General features: G+C 53.5%; 1 protein-coding gene across 1 annotated transcript in view; it reads right to left on the minus strand.

Moving 5' to 3' along the window:
• Positions 1–12,990, minus strand: part of LOC146788631 (putative cation-transporting ATPase 13A4) — a 404,095-nt gene that overhangs the window by 6,037 nt on the left and 385,068 nt on the right. Inside the window, exon 29 of the mRNA XM_085635803.1 lies at positions 1,809–1,889. Within this exon, the coding sequence (XP_085491929.1) occupies positions 1,809–1,889 (81 nt within the window). The remainder of the gene's footprint in view (positions 1–1,808; positions 1,890–12,990) is intronic.

Here is a 12,990-nt window from a genome sequence, read left to right on the forward strand (position 1 = left end):
CGACGACCAAGGCACCGACCCTACATCTCCCACTAGCAACGCCACCCAGCCGACGCTCCTCACCTGGACCTTGTCACCACAGAAGACACCGAAGAGACTAAAAGAGCATCCACTCCGGGGCACCCACTGACCCCTGCCCACTGCACATCTTCCGCATGGCCACCTCTGCCATCACACCAGAACTATGACAGACAATCAACCGCACCCTCAAAACAGGCACGTTCCCTGATGAATGGAAACATGCCAAAGTCAAACCCCTCCTCAACAAGCACTCCACAGACCCGATGGACCTCAAGAACTACAGTCCCATCTCTCTCCTCCATTTCGCGGCCAAAGTCACAGAGAAAATCAATACCACCCAGGAAAATGCACTTCATAGAAACTAACAACATCCGGATTCCGCAGCAACCACAGCACCTAGACTGCCCTACTAGCCGCCACCGACAACATACACACCCTCCTTGATAAAGGCCACACTGCAGGCCTCATCCTACTAGACCTCTCAGCAGCCTGCAATGCCATCTCCCAACGCACACTAGCCACCAGACTCCACAACCCCGGCATACAAGGAACCGCCTTAGACTGGATCCGCTCTTTCCTCTCCGGCAGAACACAAGGAATAAGACTCCCGCCCTTCCTCTCGAAACCCACTGAGATCAGATGAGGAGTACCCCAAGGATTCTCCCTCAGCCATACACTCTTCAATATCCACATAGTCAGAAAACATGGACTCAGCATAGTGTCCTACGCCGACGACACCCAGCTCATCCTCTCCCTCACAAAGGAACCCAACATCACCAGGCTCAGTTTCCAGGAACGAATGAAGGACGGCACATCCTGGATGAGCAGCAGCTACCTGAAGCTCAACTCTGAGAAAACTGAAGTCCTCATCCTCGGATCCACCCATGCCGCATGGGACGACACCTGATGGCCCCCCGCTCTCTACGAAGCCTTCCCACCCCCACAGACTACACCTACAACCTTGGCATCATACTCGACTCCACACTCACCATGATCCGACAGATCAACGCCGTATCCTCCCCATGCTTCAACACCCTCTGCATACTCCGCAAGACCTTCAAATGGATCCCCCCCGGAGTCCAGGAAGACAGTCACCCACACACATCACCAGCAGGCTAGACCATGGAAACGCTCTCTATGCCGGAATCAACAAATCTCTCCTTCACAAACTCCAGACCGTCCAGAACACTGCAACTAGACTCCTCCTCAGCATCCCACGACATGAACACATCACCTCTGAGACCTCCACCGGTTCCCTGACGAAAAGAGAGTTACCTTCAAGCTGCTCACACATGCCTCAAAGCCCCCCCCACAATGCCGGACCCCAATACCTCAATGAAAGAATCTCCTTCCATGCCCCCAAGAGAAACCTCCGCTCTGCCGACCTAGCCCTTGCCGAAATCCCCCGCATCCACAGAGCCAGAACGGGGGGCAGATCCTTCTCCTACATCGTGGCCAAGACCTGGAACAAACTCCCCCCTCAGTATCAGATTAAGCACTGCAAGCATTCAGAAAGGACCTCAAGACCTGGCTTTTCGGATGACCCTGGAGCTACCCCCCCCCCCTCCCCCCAGCTGCTTGAGACCCTCACGGGTGAGTAGTGCGCTCTACAAAACCCTTTTGATTGATTGATCCTTCCAGACAGGGGTCAGTCTGTGACCAAACCTGTTAATCTGCCCTGTTTCTCAAAATAAATCAATACACTTTTACGGAATATCTTTCCAATGTAATTCCTTCTGCTAGGAGCTCTTTGTTGTTAGTCTTTAATTTTCTGATAATCTTCTTACCTCCACAAAAGACAGCACGACAAAGCAGACGACCAGCAGGACGAAGATGTGCACCCGCCACAGCACTGGGAGGCAGACGAGCTGGGGAGGCAGAGTGGAAGCACTTATTACATGGGTAGGATGGAAGCATTAACATATGTGTTCATTAATTCATTAATTGCTAGTGAAGGATATTCAGCACCAAGAAAAGTGCACGTGAAATAAGCAACAGGCAGAAGTAATATTGGGATTGTTAGAGTCCGGCCCTTGAAGTCCTCTTTATAAAGGATTGGCACTAGGTGCCAGGTTCGAGTACCTGTCCGGACCGGGTGATCCAATAACAGGTGGGCAGGCGAGAACTTGAGAACTTGTGTCCTGTGAGCGAGGGAAAGTGTTCTGCTCCTGCGTGTACTGTGCTTGCTTTGCCTCAGAGTGAAGCTTGTATTGCTGCTGCCTGTACTGTGCTTGCTGCTGCCTGTACTGTGCTTGCTGCTGCCTGTACTGTGCTTGCTGCTGCCTGTACTGTGCTTGCTGCTGCCTGTACTGTGCTTGCATGTAATGTACGATGCTTGCTTAATGTCAGACTGACAACTGCATTGCTGCTGCCTGTAGTGTGCTCACTTTGCTTCAGAGTGAAGTTCTGCTGCCTGTAATGTGCTTGCTTTACATTAGAAAGGCGCTTGCACTGCTGCCTGTTCTGTGTTTGCTGCTGCCTGCAATGTCTTGTGCTTGCTTTGCATTTGAGTGAAGATAACACTGCTGCAGCCGGCACCATGCTTGCTTTGGTCAGTGTAAAGATTGCTATGCTGCTTACTTGCTGTGCTTCAGACTGCAGATTGTTCTGCTCCTGTCTGTACTGTGCTTGATTCGATCCGAATGAAGCTTGCACTGCTGCTGCCAATACTTGCTGCAGTGTTTTCTTAGTGTCAGAGTGACGCTGGCTGTACTGAGCCTGCAGATGCCTGAGCTTGCTGCTGTGCTTGCTTAGTGTCAGAGTGAAGCGTCCAGGGATTCTGCCTGTACTGTGCTTGATGCTGCCTGTACTGCGCTGACTTTCCTCAGAGTGAAGCTTCCACTGCTACTGCCTGTACTATGCTTGCTTTCGTGCGAGTGAAGCTTGCACTGCTGCTGCCTGTAATGGACTGTGCTTACTTTGTGTACGTGTAAAGCTTGCACTGCTGCTGCCTCTACTGTGCTAGCTTAGTGTCAGAAAGAAGCTTGCAATGCTGCTGCATGTACTGTGCTTGCTGCTACCTGTACTGTTCCGTGCTAGCTTTGCAACTGAGTGAATATTGCACTGCTGCAGCCTGAAACGTGCTTGCTTAGATTCAGAGTGAAGCGTACTGTGCTTAATGCTGGCAGCACCGTGCTGTGCCCACTTTGCATCAGAGTGAAGCTTGCCCTGCAGCTGCCTGAATTCTGCTTGCATTGCATCCAAGTGAAGTGCTTCTACTTGTACTGTGCTTGCTTAGTCTAAAAGCGAAAATTGCACTGCTGCTGCCTATACTGTTGGTGATTTGCATCACTGTGAAGTGCTGCTGTCTGTACTGTACTTCTGTTGCATCAGAATGAAGATTGCACTGCTGCTGCCTGTGCTTTGCATCAGAGTGAAGCTTACACTGTTGCTGCCTGTAATGTACTGTGCTTGCTTAGTGTAAGAGTAAAGCTTGCACTGCTCCTGCCTCTACTGTGCTAGCTTAGTGTCAGAGAGAAGCTTGCACACTGCTGCCTATACTGTGCTTGCTGCTGCCTCTATTGTGCTTGCTACTGCTTGTTCTGTGCTTTCTTTGTGTCAGAGTGAAGCTTGCACTGCTGCGGTCTGTGCTCGTTTTTGTCAAAGTGAAGATTGCACACTGCTGCCTGTATTGTGCTGTGCTTGCGCTACATCTGAGTGAAGCTTGCACACTGCTGCCTGTATTGTGCTGTGCTTGCATTACATCAGAGTGAAGCTTACACACTGCTGCCTATACTGTGCTTACTTTGCCTCAGAGGCAAGCTTGCACGTTGCCTATACTGTGCTATGCTTACTTTGCCTCAGAGGGAAGCTTACACCACTGCTTCCTTTACTGTAATTTTCTGTGTCACTGGGAGGTTGTGTTGTTGCGGTTAACTTCTTTCTTTGGTTTGTGTATGGATTTCTTTCTGCCTCCCAGTGATTACATGCTACACCTTGCGCTGCTCTTCCCATAGTGATCCTGATATATTAATGCGTGTAAAGGGAGAATAGCGCAGTGTGGCACATCCTGTCTCGGCATTCTGCAGCACACATAGAAAGAGGACAAATGCTCTAGGAGTGTTTTGGTGTAGGAAGGTTCCCCTTCATTGATGTGCAGGAAGGTTTCCCTTCCTTGATGTGCAGGAAGGTGCCCCTTCCTGCACAAAAACAATCCTGCCTACCATGCAGGCACCCCTGCACCATGACGCAAGCGAGCCTGCTTTAGCGCTAGGCTGCCAAAAGTGCACCAGAGCAAGGAACATACAGGAATGAGCTGTATGATGTTAAATACAGTCCATTCATATCCTTCACCTTTCACGCAGTGCAGCAAGGTGGCTTGCTGCGTTGCAGTGCGTGAACGTATGATAAATATGCCCCTATATGCAGTAGTTTGTCTCTTTGCCTGTGTCTGTGTGTCTATGCATGTGTGCCTGTGCTTGCATTTCTGGGTCTGTGCTAGTGTCTGAGAGTCTGTATCTGTACCTGTGTCTCTGTGAATCTCTGTGTGTCTGTGTCCTTGTGGTGGTGATCTCTGTTCCTATGTGCCTGTGTTTCTGTGCTTGTGCCTGTCTCTCGATCTCTGTGCCTCTGTATGCTTGTGTCTGTCTCTCGATCTCTGTGCCTCTGTATGCTTTTGTCCGTCTCTCGATCTCTGTGCCTCTTTATGCTTTTGTCCGTCTCTCGATCTCTGTGCCTCTGTATGCTTGTGTCTGTCTCTCGATCTCTGTGCCTCTGTATGCTTGTGTATGTCTCTCGATCTCTGTGCCTCTGTATGCTTGTGTCTGTCTCTCGTTCTCTGTGCCTCTGTATGCTTTTGTCCGTCTCTCGATCTCTGTGCCTCTGTATGCTTTTGTCCGTCTCTCGATCTCTGTGCCTCTGTATGCTTGTGTCTTGTCTCTCGATCTCTGTGCCTCTGTATGCTTGTGTATGTCTCTCGATCTCTGTGCCTCTGTATGCGTGTGTCTGTCTCTCGATCTCTGTGCCTCTGTATGCTTGTGTCTGTCTCTCGATCTCTGTATGCGTGTGTCTGTCTCTCGATATCTGTGCCTCTGTATGCTTGTGTCTGTCTCTCGATCTCTGTGCCTCTGTATGCTTGTGTCCGTTTCTCGATCTCTGTGCCTCTGTATGCTTTTGTCCATCTCTCGATCTCTGTGCCTCTGTATGCTTGTGTCCGTCTCTCGATCTCTGTGCCTCTGTATGCTTGTGTCTGTCTCTCGATCTCTGTGCCTCTGTATGCTTGTGTCTGTCTCTCGATCTCTGTGCCTCTGTATGCTTGTGTCTGTCTCTCGATCTCTATGCTTGTATCTGTCTCTCGATCTCTGTGCCTCTGTATGCTTGTGTCTGTCTCTCGATCTCTGTATGCTTGTGTCCGTCTCTCGATCTCTGTGCCTCTGTATGCTTGTGTCTGTCTCTCGATCTCTGTGCCTCTGTATGCTTGTGTCCGTCTCTCGATCTCTGTGCCTCTGTATGCTTGTGTCCGTCTCTCGATCTCTGTGTCTCTATGCTTGTGTCTGTCTCTCGATCTCTGTGCCTCTGTATGCGTGTGTCTGTCTCTCGATCTCTGTGCCTCTGTATGCGTGTGTCTGTCTCTCGATCTCTGTGCCTCTGTATGCTTGTCTGTCTCTCGATCTCTGTGCCTCTGTATGCTTGTGTCTGTCTCTCGATATCTGTGCCTCTGTATGCTTGTCTGTCTCTCGATCTCTATGCTTGTGTCTGTCTCTCGATCTCTGTGCCTCTGTATGCTTGTGTCTGTCTCTCGATATCTGTGCCTCTGTATGCTTGTGTCTGTCTCTCGATCTCTATGCTTGTGTCTGTCTCTCGATCTCTGTGCCTCTGCATGCTTGTGTCTATCTCTCGATCTCTATGCTTGTGTCCGTCTCTCGATCTCTGTGTCTCTATGCTTGTGTCTGTCTCTCGATCTCTGTGCCTCTGTATGCGTGTGTATGTCTCTCGATCTCTGTGCCTCTGTATGCGTGTGTCTGTCTCTCGATCTCTGTGCCTCTGTATGCTTGTCTGTCTCTCGATCTCTGTGCCTCTGTATGCTTGTGTCTGTCTCTCGATATCTGTGCCTCTGTATGCTTGTGTCTGTCTCTTGATCTCTGTGCCTCTGTATGCTTGTGTCTGTCTCTCGATCTCTATGCTTGTGTCTGTCTCTCGATCTCTGTGCCTCTGTATTTACAATGTGTGTTTTCTGAGGCACTTTAGGAAAACTCAGTGAGTTTTTTCTGAGACATGATGTAAGATGATCAATATGTGCATGACTGAGGCACTAAAACCTGCAGTGTCTGTCGTAGACACAGGCCAGTGTAGGTTTTACTGGCCTGGGACATTATGGGAACGAGTCATGTGTGTTACGAGGCATCATACATGTAGATGTTTCTCCTGAAGCCTCCTGAAGAAAGAAGTGGAGCCTGAGCCCCTCCCTTAAAGACCCCCCAGAAGCTTGCACATACCTGGAGGAGAGCAAAATAAACTCCCTCTGCAGCTACCAATGCATGGCTGCTTCATATGGGAGTGGTCACTGCCCCACCCTACTCCCTCTGCAGTTACCAATGCATAGTGGCTTCATGAAAGAGTGGGTGTAGTCAATGCCCAACCTACTCCCTCTGCAGCTACCAATGCATAGTGGCTTCATGTGAGAGTGGGCGTGGCCACTGCCCCACCCTCTCCAGCTACCAATGCATGGTTGTTTCAAGTAAGAGTGGGCGTGGTCACTGCCCCACCCTCTTAGGCTAGTTTTCGTCTCGGTCTATCACAGTGGCAAGTAGATTTCCATAAACCAATCAGTTGCCCCTAGGCCTGCCTCAATCCAAGGGAGAATAAGGGGCCTCAGGGTTCTAGATGTAATCCTTCTTTGGCCCTCGATGTATTATTTAAAAAAAAATATTCAAACTCACTGAATAAAACATATTTAAGGTGAATGCCAGGCTTCCCCGGGCCCACGCAGAGAACCGTCCTAAGAGGGCGGCCAGCCTTAGTGCCACAGGATGGCACTGTCGCCAGCAGTGTAGTGGTCAGGGGACCCTGGTGGGTCCCCTCGGTGCAGCGTCACTTCCGGCAGGAGGGGGGGCAGGGGAAAGGTATTTAAACCTTTCCCGCCGTTCGAGCGACCTCTTTCGCTGACAGACGGTGCCCCTCCTGCTGGTCTGCCCGGACGCTGTTTGACGACGTGGTTCCCCCTCTTCACCCTCCAGCCTGGCTGCCCTCATGCAGCTTAACAGTGAGTAACTCTGCCCCTCCCGTTTGCCCCTTCCCCCGCCTGTGTCATATTTGCGCAGTGTGGGAGGGTGGTGCGGTTGTGCCCCCCCCCACGGCCCGGGCTGCCGGCCAGTTTTCCGTGTGGGCTGCTAGGGGACTTGTTTCTCAGCGCCCCTTGTTGCCCTTGCGCAAGCCCCCCACACCCCGCTCACCTCCTCAGCTGGCATTGGTGGTACATCGCTGGGCCGCCGGATCGTTCTCGCCCGGGCCTGCCTTGCCGCGCTGGTTGGGGTCCTTCATCGTGCGGCAATCTGGGGGTCCCCCCCAACTCCTCCAGTGGCGGTGTCCCAGGCCCGCCCATGCTGGCTGCGCTTCCTCCCGCGTGGGAATTTGTATCCGTGAGCCCGGGCCGCTTCCGCCGCGGACTTGTTGCTGAGTCTGTCGCCCTTGCTGCCTTTCGGGCCCGGCCGGTGCCCTGACCGGGCTGGGTCCCCCCCCCCCCCGCCTTGCCGGGCGCGTGCGCGGGGGGACGCCTCCACTTTGCCGGTTCTTTCGTTTTGCGCCACTTCCGCCGGACTCCACGCCATCCAGGCCGCGTGGGGTCGCTGGCCGCCTCGTCCTGGATGCGCCTCGGGCCTTACGGGCCCCCGCCATCTTGGGCGCCCTCCCCTTTTCCCCCCCAGCGCCTGCTCGGTGCTCGGGCCTCTACCTATTGGCCACGCACAGCGCATGCGCAGGAGCACGGCGCATCGCTCCCCCTTAATCGCGCCTTGGCAGCCCTTCCCACCCACCCCTTTTTTGTATCCTCTCCACGTTCACATCAGTCGTGCCGTTACTATGCCACCAGGTAGCAACACGCCCCCTCCTCCCCAGCCTTTCTTCCTCATGCCCGGGGCTGCGGCCGCCTCGCGCCTTCCTCGGGGCAATTTCTTCTTTCTGCACCGGCTCCTCTCCCTCGCGCCCTGTCGCCTTTGTGGGGCTTTCCTGCATGCAGGGTCCCCCTGTATTTAATTTTGCTACGTGTCTTTATTCGTTTAGGGGAATGTGAATGTTTTCTGTGTTAATTTTCTCCTGCTCAGCATTCGGATTGCCTTTTGCCTTGGTGTTATCAGCGTGAGTTTAACCTTCATGCATAGCTTTTCGCCCACTTTATCCCTTCCTTTTGGCAGTTTGCTTCACCCCCCCCCCCCTTTCAACACATGTTGGGCGGGGACATGCACTTTTCCCACTGCCTCCTACGCCTAGGCCCATCTAGATGAGAGGCGGGTGGGGCCATGTGTCATTATCAGTTGTGTTCTGGAGGGGTGGTTCGGGGGGGGGGTTTCTCATGTTTATCTCTCATGTCCCTATGCAGGAACAGCGCCGACCACCGCCCAACTCATCTGGGAACTACCAGTAACATCGACAGCTACAAGGGGCAGAGCACACTGGGGCCAATGTGCGGTGGGCTGGGGCAACAAGGCAAGGAGGCTAATGCTTGTTTTCTATTTTCAGAAGTTAAGTGAACAAACATTCAAGTGGAAATAAGAGAGGAGCAGACGCGGAACATTGGATCAGGTACAGGCAGGTGGTGCGTCCGGGAGGGTGTGTGTCAGACACGGACTGGGTGGGGTCGCAGTATGATCAGTGTCCAGCAAGGAAGGTCTCTGGACACTACGGGGGACTATGCTAACTTGTCTTTTATCTCGCACTTAGAATTTTGCCGTTTTCAGTCTTGGAACGCACACAATCATATCTGACGTCTTCTCTGAGTAAGTGCTTAAGGGTGGTGTGGTTGGGACACAGCAGCTAGTGGCAAGAGTCCTGGCCAAAGCAGGGCGTAGTCTTGTGCTGTCTGACACTATCTTTATCTCCGTAGATTGAGGGACGCGGGATCCGACGATCGGTCATGGAGAGCCAAGGGTCACCACCCCTTTTCACGCAGACGTCGCAGGTGGATGATTCTTTGCCGGACGCAACGCAGGAAGCGCAATGGGCGGCATTTATTCAGATGGCCAAGGAGAAGGGCCTGTCTTGGGCCACGGGAATCCTGAAGGCCGTCAAATCGGAGGACTCTGGCATTGTCTGCGCGCCACCTCCTGCTGAGCTGGACCTCAACACTGAGGCCGGGCCATCGAGAGCTTCGAAGCGGGTCCGCAAGCCCACGTCAAAGGACTTCCCGGCAGACCCGCTGCCAGACAAATCCAGGGCACTGCACGCGCAGAAGGAGATAGGGCCCCAGCAAGCTACCCCCTCAGCCTTTGGGGCCAGCAACCCCGCAAGTCAATCCGGCCGCATCTATGTACGCTACACGAGAGGATCTTGGTAAGCTGACTGACACGCTCAAGAACTTCATGGCAGAGCTAAGAGGGGGACCGGTGAGCCCCTGCCCTCCACCTTTGAACATCAGCACTCCTGCAGGAGAGGGAGGGGCGCGGGCAGCTGCAATGGTGTGGGTTAGCCAGACGGATATTCAGCATACCCTGCCGGGTGCGTCTGCCCCTGCCATCCCAGGAGGGGTCGTCTGGAGTGTCGGCCACGCTGGCGCAAAGCAAGGCTCTGGAGGGAGCGGGTGAGGTTTCCCTTTCCGCGTCACCCGCCACCCTCCCAGTGCCTCCGAATGGACAAGAGGCAGCAGTTCCAACGGGCACTGCGCCAGTTAGCTCCCCGCCATCTGCCATTGCGCTTGTTAGCTCCCCTGCAAGTGGTAGTCAGGCCGTGCTAGGAACGCCATCTTCCCCGGCCTTCACGCCGCCATTGGGGGTCCCCCCTGTTCAGCAGACCACGCCCCCCGCTCCAGTACAGCTCGTCGCAGCAGCTTCTTTGCTGTCAGGTCACTGCTCCTTGGCCTGGCAGATCCCCCTTAGCGGCCAAGGAGGTTATCTGGAGGCATGAGCTGATTTCTCTCTGCTCTTGTTGGCTCAGGATGGGGTAGATGTCAGAAAAGCGGGGGTCAAGGAGGACGACAAGAAGGTTAAGTACCAGCCGTGGCCAGAGAAGACCATAGAGAACTGGCTAGATGCGTTCGCCATCTTGTCCGCAGTCATCCTTGAAAAACATCCAGAGCAGGCGCAGGGGCTGATCCAATACGGTGCTTTTTCGCACTGAGGCGATGAAGTGGGGGGGACAGGGCTGGGTTAACTATGACAGGGCGTTTAGAAAACGGATGTCCTTGTGTCCGGAGATGGTGAGACCAGAAAGAAGTACAGCTTTGGCTAGATCACATGGGATCACTTGCGCTGCTAGGCACAGGTGCACAGGCGAAAAGTCAGGTTACCAAGGAAGCTAGCAGTAGTACCTCTCACCTGGAGGCACGGGGGGACAAACAGTCCTTTCGGGGGGAACAGGTGGAGAGGGAGCAATAGAGGGGGTTTCAGAAGGTCGCCACCAGGGACCTGCCGTTTGTTCAACACGGGGTCCTGCTCTTGGGGTAAAACATGCACATTTTTACACGCATGCAACAAATGTGGGGGTCCCCACCCAGCGGTTTCTTGCCACTCGCATGCTCAACTTCGCCACCAGGATAATCCCAGCGGGGAGGGTTTTTGCACGGAGGATTGCTAGGGCAATGGCTAAGGTCAAAAGGAAGCATCACCTAGTCAGGCTAAGCAAGGGGTTGAAGGAAGACCTGGGCATGTGGGCAAGCTTCTTAGAAAGATTCAATGGCACAGTCTTATGGAGGGCACCTTGGGCGGGATCCCTGGAACTCACCTTGTTCACAAATGTGTCTGGCAGGGAGGGCTTTGGGGTCATCCTGGACACAGAGTGGTGCACGCAGAGTTGGCCCAATGTGTGGCGCAGGAAGATGATCACGGCCAACATTACAGTACTGGAATTGTTCCCAATAATGGTGGCCTTCCACTTATGGCCCTCTGTTCTATTGGCACGTAAGGTCCTTTTCTGATCCGACAACCTGGCGGTGGTCCAGGCTATCAATTCTCAGTCTGCATCCTGCCCGCTTGTCTTGTGTTTACTGAGGGAACTGGTGAGGGTGTGTCTGGTGAATAACATCGAGTGTAGGGCGCGACATATTCAGGGGGTACAGAACATAGCGGTGATGCTTTCTCTCGTTTTCAGTGGCACAGGTTCTGGGAGGCGTGGCCGAGAGCGAGGGAGGAGATGACCCCTTTTCCAGCACATCTATGGTTCCTACTGAATCTGTCAGGTGCTTGAGGGGGATGGGCGAGCTGTCCCTAGCACCTCAGACCGTCAAGCGGTACAGGGCGTGTGTGTGAACAATTTCTGTTCTGTAACTGGCGCATGGTAAGAAGGGAGGTCATCCCTGGAGAACAGGACTCAGGACTTCATTTTGTGGGCAAAGGACCAAGGGAAGAGCCAACCGTGGATTGGGGGACACCTGTCGGCGATCAGCCACCAAGCGAGATAAAGGGGCAGGAAGATCCCACAAAGTCTTTCTTGATCCGGGCGGCGCTCAAAGGCTGGGCCAGGAGTGAGCCTCGAGCACCTGACGACAGGGCAGCCATAGATTTCGTGACGCTGCAAGGGATGCTGGATTGGGTGGGCTCTGCTTTTGAGGCAGCCCTCTTCGCGGCTACCTTTAGCCTGGCCGCCTTCTGGGCTTTTAGAATGGGGGAACTTGAGCTAGGTCAAGATAGGACACGTCGGGGGTGGCGTTGAACAGGCAGGACGCGGTGTTGGCAGGCGGTTCCCTCACCATTAGACTACGTAGATCCAAAATAGACCAGGCGGGGGTAGGGAGGGTGATCGTGCTGAACAAGCTAGAGATCGCCAAGTATTGTCCTGTGCGCCTAGTCTCGTCCTACCTGGAGCTGCGGCCCACAACAGAAGGTTACCTGCTAGTGCACGCTGACAGTACTCCCTTGACCAAATACCAGGTACAGCGTGTAATAGCGGTGTGTTTAGAGCGGTCAGGCAGAAAGATCCAGGGCACACGTTTCTGCAGCCACTCTTTCCGAATAGGGGCAGTGACCACAGCTTTCCAGGCGGGTTTGCCGGAGGAAAGCATCAAACTGGTGAGGCGTTGGGAGTCCAATTGTTATAAAAGATACATTCGTCCATAAGGGGTCCCATGCAAACACAGAACGAGGAAGTGTGTTAGTTGTGTCAAATAGGGTTGCGACATTATGTCAGTGTTTTTACTTTTGGTGTACTTGTGTGCAAGTGTAATGGCGTTTGCTGTGCTCTGTTTAATAAATTGATTTTCAAACTTCCTCATCTTTATTTGCCAGAGAAGACGGTCTGGGTGATGGGCCATTCGGGAGTACAGCGGGTATCTCAGTGGGCGGATATCAGAAAATGGCGGCACGGGTTGACAGCCACGAGGATAATATGGATTGGGACACAAGACATGTGTTGGAATAGCCTGATGAAGATAGTCCTTCAGAGATTAGGGGAGGGTGTCCCACCGCCCGATTTATTAGTAATACACCTAGGGGGGAATGACCTGGTTCGCCTGGGGAGAACGGACCTGCTTCACGAGATGAGGGCCACCATGTGCGAGCTGAGCAACAAGCTGGGGACCTGTGAATTATTGTGGTAGGAAATTACACCTAGGAAGGTCTGGCGGGGCGCGCATTCCAGGGATGCCATGGAGACCTCGCGCAGAAGGGTGAACAGTGCTATGCGGAAGTTCACGGAGCAAAGGGGTTTTGGGTTTATCCGGCATGGGTTGCTACACGCTAAATGAACAGGGTGCTTCGAGCCAGATGGGATTCACCTGTCCAGAGTGGGCATGGACTTATTCTTGTTGGATCTGGGGGAGGCTTTGGAACCAGCAGGGTGTAAGTAGGTAGCGCTATATGGTGGAGGGCCCTGGGGTGAAGGGGGCCA

The sequence above is a fragment of the Triturus cristatus genome, chromosome 11 (assembly GCF_964204655.1).
Source record: "Triturus cristatus chromosome 11, aTriCri1.1, whole genome shotgun sequence".
In the NCBI taxonomy this organism is placed as follows: domain Eukaryota; kingdom Metazoa; phylum Chordata; class Amphibia; order Caudata; family Salamandridae; genus Triturus; species Triturus cristatus.